Below are 18,467 nucleotides of genomic sequence, written 5' to 3'. Positions count from 1 at the left end.
GCTTCATTAGGGAGAAGCTCAGGAACATCACACACAAAGCACATCAAATCACTTCACTGCGGTGTCACATGTATTTATTGAAAGTCACGTCAGCGTGGTGTCCTTCTTGTTCCCCATCAGCTTTCTCCAAGCTCTCTGCAGGACGACTCTGCCCATGAGGAAGGTGATGGCCAGGTTGCGCCGATACCACTCCCTGCCGACAGAAGACAAGCACAGGGTGACTCCCAGCACCACCCCTCTGGCACAGCGAAGCAGACCTGTCTACCCGATACAGCTCCTGCTCCAGCAGAATAACTGCAGACATGACTGCACAGCACACAGGCAAATGCGCGAACTGAGCAGACTTCACTGGAGGAGCAACCCGAGCCTTTATCTCAGCAGCCTTCCCAGCTTGAAAGTGGTTTCATTTTGCTAACTGTCAATCAGCTCCTCCTCCTCACCATGGTAACAAGTGCTGCTTCTGTCACTGCTCACTTCTATAATGGCCACGACCACAAACCACAGACAGGACTATAATTACAGCTACAGCAACCCGAACCGATTCTCCATCACCAAGCAAACCAACGGACAAACAGAAAGGTAGTCACCTGTTGTAGCTGGCGTGTCTCTGACGGTTCTTGTCCAGGAAGTCTTTGTAGAAGACTGCCATCTCATCGGCGCTCAGAATTCTTCTCCTGCCTGGCCAACAAAGACAACGAAATAATAGCACGACCTGTGCTTAAAGGACTGAGTATAAACCCAATTCTACTCACGCCATGATTCATCCTCAATACATTAGCATAATAACACAACATCAGAGGAAAACAGAACACGTTGAGCAGATTATATAACCAGGCAAAGAGAGAGAAATGGAGGGGCAGCCTCCACTCACCATCTTCGTCCCTCAGTCCCAGCCCTTTCGCCTTCAGAGTGGACAAAACAAACTCTTCTTTCTCCTGAACAAAGCACAAGAAACTCCTTAGCAACGACTGCCTAACCAAATAATGATATAAGTAGTTGTGATGCGTAAAAAGCAATTTTTCAATGCATTAAGACAAGGGGATACAATGATGATAGCACAAAATGTTTCCTAACAAAAAAAAAGGAATTGTTCCTGTCATGAAGTCAGAGGTCACACACCTTATCCTCACAAAGAATTGCTAAGATTCATATTTCTTTTTCAGCTCTACACATCTATCCACCCAGTGTCAGCAAATGTTTTTATTCCTTAGTGTCATCATAGTCCCAAGTCTTGTTTACCTAAATTTACACCCAGGATTAGAACTAGTGAGGGTTGATAACTGTGCAACCCATGGCTAAAGTCTGACTATAAGTTTAAAGACAAAATAAACCAATAAAAACACCAGCTTTCCCATGTCAATAGCAACACTGAAGGGGAAAAACAGCTGAGCTAGCTTTGCTTGACTTACGTGAAGCAACAGCAATTCATTTTAATATGAATATTGATTTCTAGAATTGTAAATGCAGTCTGTGCTTGTTTGTACAGCACAGCACTTGATCAAACTCCAAAACAACCATCAGTCTGTATTCAGTTCTGCTAAGTAGCCTCACGCATGCCATGATCTGTCACATCAAAACTTATCTGGGACACTGCAGACCAGGCTGATCTGTGGTCTGAGGATGTGAAGCATGCGATGTACTTTGAAAAATGTTTAAATCCAAATTGAACTGAGAAGCATGGGGGTGAGTGCTGTGCCTTCATGAATCTTGGTCCCTGGGTTTGATCCCCAGTATCTGCTGCGGGGAGTTTATTATGGTTTCATAACACCTACCTAACTCACGGCTGGTTGGTTAACTGGCGTCACTAAAATGCACATGTGTATATACCCTAGACGGCCCAAAGCTTTCTGGTAATGTTTGGTTGAACATCACAAAGCTAGGCTGCCCTGCCACCTAGTGGACAAACATTGTTTTACACACTAAAAAATAAGGGGCCATTAGATCAGGAGGGAAAAGACTTTCGCTCTCCACACCCGAAGTAAGAGTCACGACACGAAAACGGGCCAGGAAAGACCAGTGCTACCACAGACCCTGCTGAAAGACAAATTCTGATTGGCCCAGAACTGCTGGTTCCAGTCCTCGGTTTCCTGCCTCAGGCGCCTCAGCCTGGATTCCTGGGGGCTTTCCTTCTCAGGGATGTGGAACCTGATTGGCCGGAGGTTGGACAAGCCGTCCGGAGGACCAATCCAGTCACGTCTGCTGCTGGTGGGAGGGGTGAAACCTGACCTCTGTGGAGACAAGTACAGGGAAGGTAGTTATGGGAGAGAATCAGAGAGGGCCAAACTACACAAGGGCCATCAAACACAGTCTGAAAATTTCAGAAGCCAGATACAGTGGACTGACAAATCGCCCTTTTAATTAGTCTAAATATAGCAGACATCACAGGAGAGAGAAAATCCAATACCTAAAGCGGACTTCTGGCACGTACTGTTTCTTATCCTGTATTCTATTTTAAGGTCATTGCATAAAAGCATGATTCACAACTGACTGCTCTGGTGGATATTCAAGAGATTCAAGGCAGGGAATCACACCTTGCACTGCCAAAGCATCCTGCAGTCACATACAATCTCAGGAGAGAAAAATTTAAATGTGTGCAGTACAGGGAAGAAAATGCACTTCAGGAGATAAACCTTATAAACAAGGTGCAGCTCCGTGCTGAAACGAGTTATTATTAAACGCGTTTCAGTTATAATTTCACAAGCTAAATACACTACTTTTTTAATCTTTCGGAATACCCAGTGGCTTGGAAATGTAACGTGTCTGGTCGGATGAGTAGAGAAGAATTAAAATCTGCGGACATTGCTTGCTGTATAGGGAAGATGCATCTCAGGAGACTCTTGAAATAAACAATGTGTCTGTAAGAGATGTTAATCACACTGCAATGGTGTAATAAAGAGGTATGCCTGTTTTTAACTTCAGACTTATCTAAGGGTGACTAAAACTATAGTACTTCTGCAGAGCGATATATCTTAAACACTGATGCATTCAATGTGCTCACAACCATATATTAATTTCCAAGATATGAAAAAGCGATGTTATCTGTAAGATGTTATGTCGTAAAATAAAAATATATACAGCGTGTACTGTACTTCACCATTCCCACCTCGCCTGGCCCCTTCTCCTGTTTAACGGGCTCTCTTTCACTGCTGTATCTCAGTCGTCCCGACAAAACACCTGCTGCATAGCGGGAATACGTCAGTTTACCGTGATGAAGCGATCGCCACGTCCGAATTCCTGACACTTTTATACTCATCTCTGCCTTATTACTTCAAACCTCTTCTCCACTCGCTGACCTCTTCCAGGAGCAACCTGCCACACGAACTTGAGCCCCACGTGACTACCCCGTGAACTTAAGAGGCTGGACAACAAAATCCTTACGCGGAAATCCAGCGCCCCTTGCATTTGTAACCATCCACAATCACGAGTTTTGTTTTATCGTGCAAATCAAGAGTCTTGGTGGAGTTTACACTACATATTGCATTATCAGTAGTGGGTTGATTTTTTTCTATGAATTCAAAACAACTTGTATAACACAAAGCAAATTTGTCGAAAACAATGACGCAGGTTGTTATTCAAAACGACAAGATTAAAAATGGAAGGTGTGTAAATGGGGTTAGAGAGGGGTAAGTTTTAAATTGTTCTCGAGGTGATTTGCGGAGAGTAATTGCCTCTTTCAAAAGATATTTACTGTGGCGACAGCGAGGGTGATACCGTCTCACATCAGGGTGAATGGAACTTCGGGATTTCTACACTTGGACCGTTCCGTGTGCGGACCTCTGTCGTGACGTCACTCGGCCGGCCCGACTCCTCTCCCAGCAGTGGAGCCGTGCGATGAGGATTGTTGTGTGTTTCTCTCTCCTCCCCTACCGAGCTGATGGCTGTCCGCTGGTTATGCAGGTAAGACGCACACCGCTACCCTTGACCCCCTCGCTTTGGTACGGAGTACCTCAAGCGTAAATTGCTGGAATTGCCTTTTTTTTTTTACTCATGGGTGAGGTTGTTACCGCCGCTGTCAGTCAGTTCTTTCTCAGCCTTTCTCGAAATTCTTACTGTTGAAAAAGGATTTGAAAGGATCTGCTGTTATCAGTAAAAAAAAAAAAAAAAGATGTAGCAGTGTCAATTAAGGATGATTTCGGATTTTGTAAAGCGATCAAGGGTGCCCATCAGAGACGTTTTCCAACAGGTCTGGTGCTTGACAGTGTGATACACATGTTTCGCTTCGGCGAGGTGTTGTTATTTGAATTTGAGCCGAGCTCTGCCAAAGAAAACGTAAGGGCAGTGCCATTGTTTTTAGGCAGTAAGGATGCACCGTACGGTAGATATGCAATACCGTAGCTACTTACCCGTCCAGGACAGATTCGCAGCTGTCATCCGCTTATCATTAAGAAAAAAAAAAAATTGGTTCAGGTTGTGCGGAGCAGGGCGCCTCTTACAAACTGCACAGGTTGAAGCCATCCTTTCGCTACAGGGCCAGAGATTTGATGTCGTGCCGCTCGGTGCACCTGTCGCCCAGAGAGGGGATGGTGCTGTAAGACATGAGCTTGGTGGCACTAAGATAGATGTTCACCTGCATGACGGCCTCGATAGCCCCCTCCCAGGCCTCTGGCGTTGGAGAGAGCGTTAATTGTGCTTTGGCAACGCTGTGAATTTATCGGCCATGCCCTTGAGTTTGAATTTGAGAGCACATACTATAGGCTTTCAGTCGGTTGTCAATCAGTATGTCACAACAACCATTTTGACATAACCTTTACAGATGCCACTACGATAAAAAAGCGAACTACTGGCGTTATCAAAGTAAGGAAGAGATGCGCTACAAAACAGAAAACTGAGGGTGTCTTAATGTTTGTGCGCGGTAACAGGGTAGCCCTTAACCAATCAATGACGAGCCGAGGTAATAACGAGAAAATCCGTTTATATATGAAGACTTTAATGAAGTATTCCTCAGAGCGCATTAGTAATAACTCATTAAGTGCCATCAAATGTAATTACCTTTGTGTTTTCTGTCTGGGCAGCATGCACGTTTCCGCGGAGGAAAAATGGAAGTTAAAGCTTTAGAAAGCTACAACGTTTCTTAAGCAGTGCTCACAGATGATCTCGCTGTGCCTTTTTTAAAAAAAAAACGCGATCGTCTTCAGAATGAGTCCTGAAGTGGTGGACAGCAGTTTAGATCTTGTTGTTTGTCTGATACAAAATTTCAGAGCTTCATTGGCGAGAAGAAGAATGAAGATCCTATTTTAACGAGTTTAAAATTGAAAACGTTTACATGACTTCCTCTTTTTCAGTCCTTTTGTAACCTTTCATAAGCAGCCTCATCTATCTCCGTGTTTTCCATTTTGTTTTTGTTTTGTTTTTTTTTGCTGCCTGCACGCAGAATCCTGCACTTGTCTTGTGTGAACAAGCTGCAGTTGGGCAATATTGTGCCTGTAGCAGTATTGATAGACTTCAGAGGAAGTTGAGGATTACGATTGCGGAGGTTGAGGTGAAGACCTTACAGTGTCTCTGTGAATGAAGGTGCAGTAGATCTACGACTTTCTTACAGACTGTGAAACTCTGGATGGGTGGTAGCAGAAGTGGTGTTTGTGTGGCCATACTCCGTGGGATTTGTGCGTCAGTGATCTGAACATCGTTTCTAACCTACTGTTACGCGCACACATCCTTGGACACAGTACGGTAGTGTGACTGCTGGTTTTTCGGGGCTCTTTGGTTTGATTCCAGTATGGGCTCCCCTCTGGTTCCAGTCTGCACATTCCCTTTCCATGTCCACATTGGGTTTACATCAATACCCGTTTCCTCCCACCTTCCGAAGACAGGCTGATGAGGTCACGAGGTGTCTGCAAGCCCTGCCTCCGTGTGGGTCTACCTGGTGATGGCCTAGAATGGGTTTTAGGCTGTAGTCCCATATTGCACCCTGGGCTCCCAGGACAAATCCCGGGTTGCATCAGCCAGGTTTTCTGGTAATGGACGGATAGATAAATAATCCATCCCCTGTGTCCTGTTCTCAGCTGCGGGGAGGTGAACGTTCTACCATTAAATACCAACCAAGCATCATCCTCCATGTCTTCAGAGTTCACTAGGGGTCGGAGGTTAGCGGGATTCAGCGCCATCGATTCGTGAGCGAGCAGGCCGTCGCTGTGACTGAATTAGGGACGTGTGTGTACCGCAGGAATGGCGAATATTTCTAGCGGGCATTATTCTATCGTTCCCCCTGAATTCTTGATTGAAGTGCCAGTTTTCATTGAGGTTGTGATGGCGTCGAGCTTTATTTAAAAAGCCTTGGTGCTACGTTGTGGGTTCTCTCTATCCATGCATGCTCCTATTCCTCCTGTCAGGTTTGCACTCATGGAATATTACTGGGAGGCATCCGAGTGTAAATGTAACTGTTCCTGGCTGTCTTTCCACACTATCTGAGGTGTGCGACACAGGTTGCAGGGATAAGGGCTGGTGAGACAGCCGTTTGAATCACTTTGTGATTCTGAGCGTCTCCATCTCCTGCTGTTCTTGCATCCCTACAGGACGCCAGGTGCGATATCACAGTGCTGGCACATGACTCGCACGAGGAGAGTAAGAGAATTCCCTCTCTCTGCCACTGACAGGTTTTTGATGCTAGGAGTCAGATGCTGTTCACGCGTGTCAGCTCTGTTGTACAAAATGACATGCAGTATGGTGATTGTGGAGGGGGAGAAACTGCAGGAGAGGTGTGTAATAAGTATTTATGGGTTGATGTCTTTTAGGTAATATTATATTCATTTAAAATGTTTTAATGTTTATTTGTACTATTCATATTGTAAGTTTCTGTGTGCAAAACATAGCTGCTTGGATGCAAAAAAAAATTCTGAGACATGAGGCAATAAATTATTCCTGTCTCACATGAACAAATAGGCAAAACCAAGATTCTTTACATTTGAAACATTACTACAATGCCAGTTCCATGCTTTCTTGTTAAACAAGCGTCCTTTCAAAGGAATGTGTATAAATACATTAAATACATTGCCAAACAGAGCATGTGATCCTTGTGGGTGGGGTCATGTGCTCATACACAGACACCCACACGGTGTGAACTGGGAATGGGGCAGGTGACGGGGACGCTGTCTCCTTTAAGACGGCAGAAAACGAGGAACAAATCTTTTATGACATCAAAGACTCGCATCATCGGCAGACTGGCAGCTGCAGTGGAGCCTGCCAGGAAAGTGCTCTTCAGTCCCCAGAACCTTCGCAGTGTCAACACGGCCACATAACCTGCTTATCTGGGAATGGGCATGCCTGTGGTCACGGAGCAGCGGAATGCTCTGGAGGACTATTCCGAGCCTTAGTGTTTCCCAGTGGGAGCTGGGAGATCTCTAGCACAAGATTTCTAACACAAATTAGCCTGTTTCATCTGCCAGCGTATCCACCACGTTTGTAAGTAATTCCGTTTTTAGGTTTCTTTTTACAAGATTCCCGGATGGCGGGGGCGACGGGACTGCCTTTGATGTTCCCGGGCGGTGAAGTATCTGGGGTTGGGAATTTGGGGTTGGGAAAGTAAAAAAAAAAAACTAAGCTGATCAGAATACCATTTTTCAACAGCGAGGCAAGTGGGTTCCAGGGTGTGAACATGTTCCTTGTCAAATGCAGGAGATCGGATTGCTAAACAAAGAGTGGGCTGGTTTGTAATCTGCGTTCAGAGGTTCGGCGAGGAGCATTCCTTTGGCTGGGATGGTGAATGTGTTTGGTGTGGCTGTTTTAATCCTGTTTCGATGTTAGGTGGGGCGGCTTCTCTTGGGGGAGGGATTGTGTACTGAGCCATAAATCCCAGCCAGAGAGTCATTTGCACAAAAACTGTGATGTAATCCCCATATCCACAGAGGTACAAAGGTGTGTATCGTTCTGGCTGTATGTTAACTCTAATGGGAACTGCACAGACCTGTCTTCTCCCAGTTAGAGTGCTTTCCCTTTGTTCAAAACAGGAGGGTTTTGTTTTTAATCAATCGCCGTATTTCCTACCAAACAAACTCTTTAGATGATATTTCGATATCGCCCTTTCCCGTGAGGCAGTATGATGGTTTACTCACCTAGACAGATGTTGTCCACCCTTGTAAAAAAACACTATTCCAACCTGTGGTGATGCAGGCCTCTGAAGTAGTAGGTTGCTTTTAATCTGTTAAAAAATAGATAAATGCTCAAATTAAAGTACTCCTGGGAAGTTCGTTGCCCCCTCTTTAGCCTCTTTACTGCATCATCCCACCCATCAGCTATTTTCTATAGCCCTGGAGGGCAGCGGTGGGCAGACACGGGGGCCAGGCAGGGCAGGATGCACCCTGGAACACACACACACACACACACACGTACAGGGGCGATTTAGAGATGCCAGTTCACCTGGTCAGCAGGTCTTTGGACTGTGGGGGGGAGAACTGAATACTCCACACAGAAGATGCCTCAGTCTGGAATCTGACCCAGGAGCTGGGAGACAGCTGCGCTCTCTGCCGCAGAGTTTTTTTTAAGCCCCTCCAGCTTCTGCACGCGGCTCCCGTTGTACTTTGCCGCTAACGCTGTTGTAGTGACCCCCCCCCCCTTCTCCGCAGCCTGTTTGGAAAGCCCTTTGATGGTGGGAAGCGCATGGAGACGGGCAGCCAGCATCCTGCCCTCCTGCGGCTGCAGGAGGTCCAGCGCGAGGTGCAGGGGCTGGGCAAGCAGGTGGGCTCCTTCAGCGGCCTGCAGAGCGACCGCGAGTACCGGCGGCTGGAGCGCGAGCTGACCCGCCAGCTGCTGGAGGTGGACGCGGTGGACACGGAGGGCAAAGCCGAGGTCCAGCAGGCCCGGAAGCGGGCGGCCCAGGAGGTGGAGGGGCTGCTGCAGCTGCTGGAGGAGAACTCGGCCCACCCCTCCCGCCTGGCCATCGAGGAGCTGAGCCGGGAGGCCCAGCGGCTGGTGGAGGCCGGGGTGCTGGAGCCTCAGAGGGCGGGCGCCGGGGAGATCAGCGACGAGCTGGTGGAGAGCCTCCAGGACCTGGTCCTGCGGCTGACCCAGGTGAAGACGGGCGGGAGGGTGCCCCTGCGCAAGGCCCGGTACCGGGCGCTGACCCGCGTGTGCGCCGTGCAGGACGTGATCGAGGGGCGCACCCGCCGGCAGACCCTGCCCCTGCCGCTGTCGGAGGACACCCACGCGGCCGTGCAGCGGATCAACGCGGTGATGGCCAGGGTGAGCCAGGCGCGCAGCGAGCTCATCGCCCTGCTGATGGGCCTGAGCGACGGGGACAGCTGCACGCACCTCGCCCGCGTGCTCACCGAGCTCCTGGTGGAGCTGGACGCCCTGGACGTGTCGGGGAACGCCGCCGTGAGGAACTACCGCAAGCAGGTGGTGGAGGAGATCCACGGGCTCCTGAAGCACCTGGACCTGGAGGGAGAAGGGGACGACACGTGCAGGTATGAGCCAAAACGACACAAAAGCCAGATCAGTGCGGAGATCCAGATCTCCTTCTGAATTCACTTTCTCATTTCAGATCTGTGCATGAAGGAAATACCTTCAGAATTGCAATACCGGGAACTGTTTACTTATCCATGCTTGCAAGAATCATTCTCTACTAGCCAAGTTCCTCTTTTCTGCACTTGTGTGCAATAATAGTATTAATGATAATGATGAACAGAGAAGAAAGAAAGCACAACGTTTCGTATTACAGCTGAAGAAGGCTCCACAGCCGAAAACGTTGGGTTTTCTTTCTTCTTTTTTTCAGCATGGAATAAACCTATTACTTGTTTCTTTGCAGCCTACGCATGCTGACACAATGATAATGATAATAATAAAATTGATGATAACGAAGATAGTAAAAACCTGACCTTTTTACCCTAAGCAAACAGATAAGCGTTGAATTTAAGCTCTTTGGTTGGCTCTCCCGCTGCTGGTGCCCTTGCAGGTACGACCTGGCCCAGAACGACTCGATCCAGCAGATCGAGGTGCTGCGCGGCCGCGTGGCTCAGCTGCGCAGGCAGCTGATCAGCCAGGACAGCCCCGGGGAGCTCGGCTTCAAACCCAAGGCGGAGCTGCAGGGGTTCCTGACGCAGCTGGACGAGGTCAGCACGGCGCGCAACCCCTGCATCCGCGAGGCCCGCCGCCGCGCCGTGCTGGAGGTGCAGGCCGTCATTACCTACATCGACCTGCGGGAGGCGCTGGTGAGGCGGCTGCCCACCGCCGAGGAGCACCCCTCGCAACGCGCCGTGTGGCAGGTGCTGGCCAGCCTCTCCGAGCTGCAGGGGCAGGTGCTCAGCTTCGACGGCAAGCGAGCCGACAAGAGCTACATGGTGCTGGAGGAGATGCTGACCAAGCAGCTGCTGGCTCTGGACGCGGTGGACCCGCAGGGGGACGAGATGTCGAAGGTCGCCCGCAAGCAGGCCGTGAAGTTCGCCCAGAACATCCTCGGCTACCTGGACATGAAGACGGATGAGTGGGAGTACTGACCGCGGCCACTTGCGGTGGTCTGTCTCTCTCGTTTGGTTCGCAGCCCTCTCTCCCCTCATCTTCATATCGCAAAGAGATGGATCAGGCTGCAGGAGGACATGATGTAACTAACTTGTTTGTGGCTGGGGATGGTAACATGATGATGTTGGTGTTACAAGATTCAGGGGAAACATCTGGCTTTGGAAAGAGGCTGTTTTTTTATTCCAACTTTATTTCAACAGACATGAACACAAGCAAATTATTCCTCGGAGTTAAGAGTTCCATAAATCTCCAGTTACAGTCCATTCCGAAAGACTGTGTTTTTAATTGTGGCATTAGTGTGGTGCTCTAACCTATGAACAGCAGTGTGTTTCTCTTTCTTTGTCTGTCTGTTTGGTCAAAACAAAAAGTCATTGTGAGATATACAGTTGTGATCTGGTGGGTCAAGTGTAAAACTGTTAGAAAAAACACAAAGAGGGGAAAGAGGAGGAATTCCATATCTTCAGAACCTTTACAGGGAAAGCATCTCAGTTTTGGGGGAAAGAAAATCAGTTCTCCAGCAGAGAAAAGTTACTTGCAAGTAGCTCTTTGTCTGTTGTTTTAGTTGTACTGGTAGTGAACTTCCCTTTAGTTCATCAGCAGCTCTGCCAGACTGCCAGCACATCTCGCCAGTATCCTGCAGACAAGCCAGCAGATTATGGGGTCTCCGAAGACATGCTCTGAGATCTAATCTACATCCCGTTACCTGAAGGCACAGCAGACTCTAGCAGAACTCTAGCAGAGCCTTTCAAGGTCAATGGAAATTGACTTCAACTTCATACAGCTTCACAGCCCAGGAGGAGGAGAGGTGAGGGTCATTGTTAGATCTCCAGCTTGTGTCTTAGATTTGTAGGTACTTCACAGGTGATGTCTCAAGATATGGGTGACTATAACCTCTGTAAGTAATCACCTTCGGAGAAGAGCCGAAGACATGTTAATTCATCTTGAATTTTTTTCTTATGCTTAGTTTAGTCATTACTACAGAAAACTATTAACCAATTCATTTACTAAGCAACTAGACCGCTTTAGTTCTTAAAGCTACTTTAATTACATTGTTTTGTACATGATATTTCACAGCAAGATTCAGCAGCTCACTCACTGAGTCTTAGTTCCTGCTGACTGATTCACAATCTGTATAAATCGTGATTCAGTCAGAAGGAACTAGGAATTGATGATCCGTCAATCGTGAACATTTTAGATTTAAAAACATCTCCTTTTGCATTAGCCAAAAAATAAATTTTCTTGTTCAAGAAAAGAAAAGGCTGTAAAAAAGTGAGTGAAGTGAAATCCGTCCCTAGCAGAGCTTGGTCAAATCCAAGCTCTCCTGGGGACTGGTATTTTCTGTTGATATTTTTTTACTTTTGTTCGTGATTTTTGTGGCTAACATGAAAGTCTCCATTGGGTGTAACTCGGAAATAACTGAAACGAAGGATTTCCTTGTTATTGACTGATTCGTTGCTTTTTTTTTCTGTTGTGTCATTTCATGGAAGCAATTTTGCTGAAGTTTATATTTTCATTTTTGAAAAAACAAGACTATAACCAGGGTTCGTCTGTTGCCACAGTCACTGATGTTTTGTGGCTGTGCGGTACAGTGTTTGAGACTGCTGCTGTGTTAGGGAGTGATTGACACAAGATTTCAGATATTCATTGTATCAACAGACTATGAATGGGTTTTATAAAAAATGCCCAGTTCTGTGCCTTTCTTTCTGCCCATGCTTCTGATGGCTCTTTCCCTGCTTGTCGAGTAAGCACAGTATAATCCATTGTGGCAGGGAGGCTGAGTGGATATTAAGTGTCCTCACCTTAATGCACAGAGAGGGAGGGAGCTGTCCTTTGAATTATTTAACACAAGCACAAGACAGAGAAGCAATAGAAGGGAAACTGGACTCCATATCTGACGCTATGCTTTCTGGACAGGAATCAATGTATGTTGTATAAGCAGAGAAACTCTAAAGTCAAAGCATGGGCTCTGCACCCGTAGCATGGAATCATGCACCATTTTTGTGGGGATTCTGCACCGATGGTCATCAGGGGAATGACTGAGCACAAGCTAAAGAAAGTGCACCTCCTAGTAGTGAAGGCCAGCTGTGCAGCGGTCAGCCGCATCTCGCTGCTTAGCTCTAGCCATACCCTGTGAACCTGCCACAGCAGCAGGTCCCTGGGAATCGCACAGGCCCGGGCAGGCCGAGGCGGCCTTCAGATTTCACTGCATGCAAGGCTGCTGCTTTTCTCTTCCCAGCGTTAATGAGGACAGCAGGCTTGCAGAGCCCCCCAGAGGCTTCCTTACCTGTGCGGCTCCAGACGCACATAATGGTGATGAACCTGTGAAAGACACCAACATGTCCGTGTGATCCCCGTAGGGAGAGAGCTAGGTTTACCCAGTCTATCCTCTGCTGTGATGGGAGGCTAGCAGAACTGTTCCTACAGGCTGGAACTCAGTCGATTTGGGGTTTTTTCCCCCCCATCTTGTGCAGCAACAGCTTTTTCTATAGATTTCCAGTATTGGCACAAGTTGTGTGTATTTGGTTACTGTGGCTTTAATTCTATCAGCTAGGATGAATCAGTGTTCTATAAGCTCCAAAATATGTTATCGCCAAAAAAAAAAATGCATCATTTGATGATTCATTTTAACTGCTGTCTCAGCTTTATCTCTTGTCGTCTCTTGTTGGGTGGGAGCTAATGTTTTCGTCTGCAGCTGGACCTCTGTGGTTTCCTGTAGGAGTACATGGTGCTGTTCAGAAACCCGACTGAAAACAACGGTACACGACAAGATGTGCACGATTGCTAATCTTAACAAACCTGCTATTGTATTTATATACAGCAGCTTTAATTCTGCATGCAGATTCGGTTGTGGATTCCTTAGTTGTTTTTTTTTTAATTAATAATAATGGATTTGCCCGCTCATGAGAGTACAATGGGGGTTGCTGTGGAGTGGGGGAGCTCTGTGGGGATTTATATCCGCAGGATTAGATCGACATCTGTCACGATGACAACTCGTCCCTGATTCTTTCAAGCATCTGCCCGTTCTTCTAATAATAGTGCAGATTCTGAGGGTTGTTTCGTCATATCTCGGTGACATGCGAACACAGTATAAGCACCACAATCAGCCCCCCACTCCATGAACAACGAAGAGCCAGGAAACTTGTGTGAATGTCAGTATGGAGGCATCGCTTCTCCTGGGTGGCGGTCGTTCACATTGGCCACAGTGAGGCGAGGTTACTGTAGACGGGGGCTGAGACGGGTCGATGACTAGCCAGCAGTGCGCCGTGCGCAGGCAGGGACTGAGCAACCCCAAGCTCGAGTAGTAATTGGCACCGACAGCTCAATTTGAACTCTCCCGCCATCGAGTCCCGCCACCGCCCTCTGGGGATAAGAAAAAAAAAACAGCAACCAGAATGTTTCTCCAAAAAAAAAAAGTCAGTGTAGCGTTTCCAAGCGCCAAAGCGACTTCGGCCAGGAGTTTCATTCGGTCCTGGTTCTGTCGGAGGGTTAAGGCGGCTCTGAATCTGTGTGAAAATGGCTCTGTGATGTATTTGTTTCCCGCGGATACAACTCTGGGTGCCGGGAATCGCTCGGACATCTCTCCCCCCCCCCTCGTCTGTTTCCATACTTGCTCACGCAGCCCAGCTGGGGAACAGTCATCGCTCTCTGATGGCTGGAGACGAGCTGTCAGGCGGGCTCGATCGTGGGGAGATAGATTCCTGCTCTGTGTCCAGTGTACTAACAAAAGTGTCTTAATGTTGCGAAACAAGATGCAGTGTGGTATGATGTGTGTGTGTGTGTATATATGTATACCGTGTATATTGACTGCCCTAAATTGGAAAAGAAAAAAGATGTAAATACTATCCAGCAGTAAATATATAATTTAACAAGAAAAAAAAAAGTCCACGGTCTTTTTCTTTATTTCTTGCGTTTGTTTGATGATGATGGTGATGATGATGAAGTTTGGACCCTCTGCATGTTAGTGTTAGCCTGATGGATGGGAGCACCCGGGGCCCATACTTCGACAGTGAAGATGGGAACTCGGGGAAAATCGCCGCTGAAGCTCAGGGCCGGGTGATACGAAGGTTCCCACAAGGGGGCAGTGTGAGCTTGGATTTGTAAGAGGATCAGGATTGCACAGACTTCTTTGGGGGGGGACAACAGGGCCATCGTTTTAGCTTAAAGTTCTAATACATTGGCCTTGGGGGGGGTCTTCTTTGCACCGGTTGTAAAAATGACAGTTTTCTCTAGTGAGTAATTAAATTAAATTCTGATCAGGTGATCAAACACACACAGGCAGATTGATTAGTGGAAATGTAATCTTCATTAATCCACTCAGTTTGGAAACTCCACAAGAGCATCCAAAATACAAACTCACAGGAGGTGTAGTAAAAAAAAAACTGTCCTCCACACACCGTTACAATAGATATAAAAGCAGAAAAGAGAATTTAAGATTTTTCTGAATCCCTGTCTGTGGGTCGTCTACCTTTCTATATGCTGTTCTCTCTCTCCCTGCAGCCTTCGGTACGGGAAATCTTTCCTCCCGATTTCAGCGCCCCTCTCTCTCTGGCAAAGCTTAAAAAGGGGGGAAGCAAAGCCTTGAAACAGTATATTCTTTAAAAGTCAGGTTCCGAAAGCTAGAAAGCCCTGGGACACAATGCACATCCGCAAAAAACATTCCTGGCCCAGAACCCCTGGTCACAGTGGTTGAGGCTGGTTCACCAAGAGAGTGATGGAAACACGTCTTTCACAGACGTGTGGCAGGCTGACCGCCGACTGCGGAGCGCAGACTGGGGGGGGGTGGTGGGTGAGGAGAAGCCCTTTGCTTACGTCAGTCCTGTTCTCCCCCCTAGTGGCAGTGTGTTGGGGAATGGGGATAAGTCCAGTTCCCAGCTAGACAGTGGACCATTGTGCCCAGCAAGGCTCTCTCTCTCTCTCTCTCTCTCTCTCTCTCTCTCTCTCTCTCTCTCACCCCGAGAGTAGCATTCCGCTGCCAAAAACCCCTCTTTCCTAGAGCACCCGGAAAACACTCGGTGCTCCGTGTCCTCACCACTCCACAGAACAACACTCCCGTCCACAGGAGTGCTGGCATCGCTCTCATCTGCTGGGGAAATTGTGCAGAAGCACTTAAAAAAGGATTAACAAGGGTAGGTTGTATCGCCAAGAGTTCAGAAACCAAACCGGGAGACGTTTGAATTGTACAGTGCTGTTTCTTGAGTTAATATTTCTGCTACTGCATTTAGAACGTCAGCCACAATTTTGGACTTTCAAAATTCTGGTCACTGTTGCAGAAAGGCTACTGCTGCTCTGTTGTCGATCCAGAGAAGAGCAGCCAGGTTTATCTTGGTTACCTCTTACTGCATTGAAAAGGTGAAAGGAAGTGGCCTACGATCGCAGACAAGAAGCGTTCTTCAATAGAGACAATTAACTGGTCCCGGATTCGTGTAGCCAGAATCCCTGGAGGCACTAACACTTAGGTTTTCTTCACAGTCAACAGCGAAACACAAGTGCTCCACGTTGAAATGCATTTAAAACTCGGTGCAGAAAAGAAAACCTTTACACAGAGGATTGTGGGAGTCTGGAACAAGCTAGCCGGGCATGTGGCTGAAGCCAGGCTTGTTTCATGATACAGAAAGCAGCTCGTGCAGTTGCTCACAGAGCCTTCGAATGAGCAGGTTGGGCTGAACAACCTCCTCTCGCGTTTGGAGCGTTAGGTTTCTGATCGAAGTGCTTGTCATTTAGCTAGAATGACACCTCTGTGACTCAGTGCATGGTGCTGGGTGCTAACCTTGACCTCTTGACCAGCCCTGTGATCTTACCTCAGCCCGCTTGCTCTAGTCTGTTCCCGAGCTGGGCTAGGTGCGCGCTCAGGTTGCCACCAGCAGATCACTTTGACCTTCCGCATCCAACCAGCAGGCCAGCAGCTCAGTGCCCCCCTCACAGCTGCGTCACTTGCCCTAGGTCCTTACAGCACAGACGTGTAGGGGGCCCCGAGAGACCTTTTTCACGAAGATTCCTACATGTGGCCAGTAGGGGGAGACAAACGCAAAGGCCTTCCCAGGAGCGGCAGCCTGCAGCCTGCAGCCTGTCTGTAATGGTAATGGCTGTCTGAAGTGCACCACATCCTTGAGAGAGGAGGAGGAGGAGTTCGCTTTTCACTGGGCCAGGCATGACTTTGCCTTTCCCGATATGACAAGTCAAGTTCTAGTAATAGAACTAATTACTATTAGTAATAGAACTATTAGTAATTAGTAATAGAACACCTGAAGAAGGCTCCACGGCCAAAACGTGTTTTCTCTCTTCTCTTTTCAGCACAGGAATAAACCTATTACTTGTTCCTTTGCAGCCTACGCATGCTGACGCAGCTCCCCACCTGAAGTTCTAGTAATATTAGGGCTGATCTCGTTCCCGGCGACCGAGATATTGGGAAGGTTAATAACAGGTTAATACTGAAGTATGCACCCTGCACACTAAGTGTGCTCGTTAGTATTGCAATGTTGACCCCCCCCCCCCATCCACTCTTGTAGCTATAGCTCCGTCACTGTTACCTGTAACAAGCTGCAAGGCAACCACTTGTGCATGTGCGCAAATTGCGCTTTCTGAGGCTCCACACACACACACGCTGACAAAGCCATAGTGCAGCCATCTGCCTCTCTGCCCCTCCCCCTCCCCCGGCGGCCGCGCCCCGTCGAAGTGCCCATTGAGAAAACGAGCTCCGGCGACCGGCCTGCCTTTGTGAAGCCGGAGCGCGCCCCCGGACCCCGTGCCAGCCCCGCCGGCTGCGGTCTCCGTGGCAACGGCGGCAGGAGGCCGCTGCCCCGGTTTCCGCGCCTCGGTTTCGGAGCCCCTCGGTCCCGAGGAGACGGGCTGCCTCAACAGCAGGACTGACACACGTGTGGCGCGACGCAGTCGAGCGTTACATAACAGGCGTCACATGCGGATGCAAACGTTTCATTGGCTTTTGCGCGACGCGACTGTCAACAGTTCGCCTATTTTGTTATTGTTCCTTCCTGTGGGTTTTTTTTTAAATTGGAAAAAAAAAACTTTTGGACTGTGTTTCCTGCTCTTGCAAACACATCCCCCCACTTTAACGAGCAGCTGGAGCTCTCCCGTCCGCCTCGGGAGATGAGTGTGCGTCTTGTCGAGCGATAACTGAATGGTCTGAAGGCACTGCACGATCAGGGAGAGATGTGGACACCGATGAGAGGGGGGGGGGGGGGGAGTGTCTGCCTGTTCCTCCGCAGGAGTCGGCGTCCCACCCCTCCCGGGAAGAGTGCCGGGGGGAAGCAGAGGGAATCCCGGCACATACACCCCACTCCCCCCCCCTTCACGTGCAGAGCCCCGTGCCCAGAGCCTGCAGCCCGCCCGCGCAGAGAGCTGGACCTCTGATCTGCTTTGCAGGGAGCTCACGTTGCATGCCAGCCGGCCGGCCGGGCTCGGAGACAGCGGCAGCCGTGCCTCTCGGAGAGAGTGAGGTTTAACCCCAGAAGGGGCAGGACGGACAGGAGAAGAGCCCCCCTCCCGACCTCCTCTGCCCTTAACGAATTGCAGCCCGGAGTTAGCGCTGTCGAAAGGGGCCTCACAGTCACTGATGCCTAATTCAGGATGAAAAAAAAAACCGGGTAGATTTGTAAAAGAAGATCCATTCAAATGAATTGCTTCTAACTTATTTGAGGTCACATTTGCCCCTCAGGGGGGGCAGTGAGGCACTGTCCCAGGTCTCTCCTCTCTTACACTTGTCATGCAAATCCCTCGAGACCCCTACAAAGACCCCCACAAGGGCAGCAGGACTGAAAAGAATTCCTAATGCTGGGGGGGGGGGGGGGGGGGAGACAGGTGTCATCCTGCGCCCTTCGCTCTCTAACGCCTTTTTACAGGCCCCCAATAAGCCCTTATTGCAGGGAGCACAGCGACAGCAGCGCTCAGCTCCCACCTCAGCCGCGCGGGGCGTGGGAGTGCAGAGAGAGCTCCCTGCTCTGCTCTCCGATTCATTCTTACGTACTGTAGCTTCAAGCAGGCTTACTCATACCTACCCAAAC

The 18,467-nt window shown here is 48.7% G+C and overlaps 2 protein-coding genes across 3 annotated transcripts; one reads left to right on the top strand and one right to left on the bottom strand.

The window, feature by feature from the left end:
• Positions 1-56: 56 nt before the first annotated feature.
• On the bottom strand, positions 57-3,338 carry coa8 (cytochrome c oxidase assembly factor 8). The gene is made up of 5 exons (XM_088926068.1): positions 3,104-3,338; positions 2,031-2,228; positions 872-935; positions 588-678; positions 57-193 (listed from the first exon to the last, which is right to left on the bottom strand). Exons 1-5 carry the CDS (start codon positions 3,251-3,253, stop codon positions 85-87), a joined length of 612 nt encoding a protein of 203 aa, XP_088782194.1. The 5' UTR covers positions 3,254-3,338; the 3' UTR covers positions 57-84.
• Positions 3,339-3,774: 436 nt separating this feature from the next.
• bag5 (BAG cochaperone 5) lies at positions 3,775-13,862 on the top strand. Of its 2 annotated transcripts, none has more exons than XM_088924877.1 (3): positions 3,775-3,897; positions 8,559-9,398; positions 9,887-13,862. In XM_088924877.1, exons 1-3 carry the CDS (start codon positions 3,875-3,877, stop codon positions 10,425-10,427), a joined length of 1,404 nt encoding a protein of 467 aa, XP_088781003.1. In that variant the 5' UTR covers positions 3,775-3,874; the 3' UTR covers positions 10,428-13,862. The 2 variants fall into 2 exon arrangements, with proteins under 2 accessions (XP_088781003.1, XP_088781004.1); XM_088924878.1 differs by lacking the exon at positions 3,775-3,897 and adding an exon at positions 7,018-7,398.
• Positions 13,863-18,467: the final 4,605 nt, after the last annotated feature.

Source organism: Atractosteus spatula, chromosome 9 (genome assembly GCF_055471065.1).
Source record: "Atractosteus spatula isolate fAtrSpa1 chromosome 9, fAtrSpa1.hap1, whole genome shotgun sequence".
Classification (NCBI taxonomy): Eukaryota; Metazoa; Chordata; class Actinopteri; order Semionotiformes; family Lepisosteidae; genus Atractosteus; species Atractosteus spatula.
This window is presented reverse-complemented; position numbering and strand designations above follow the sequence as displayed.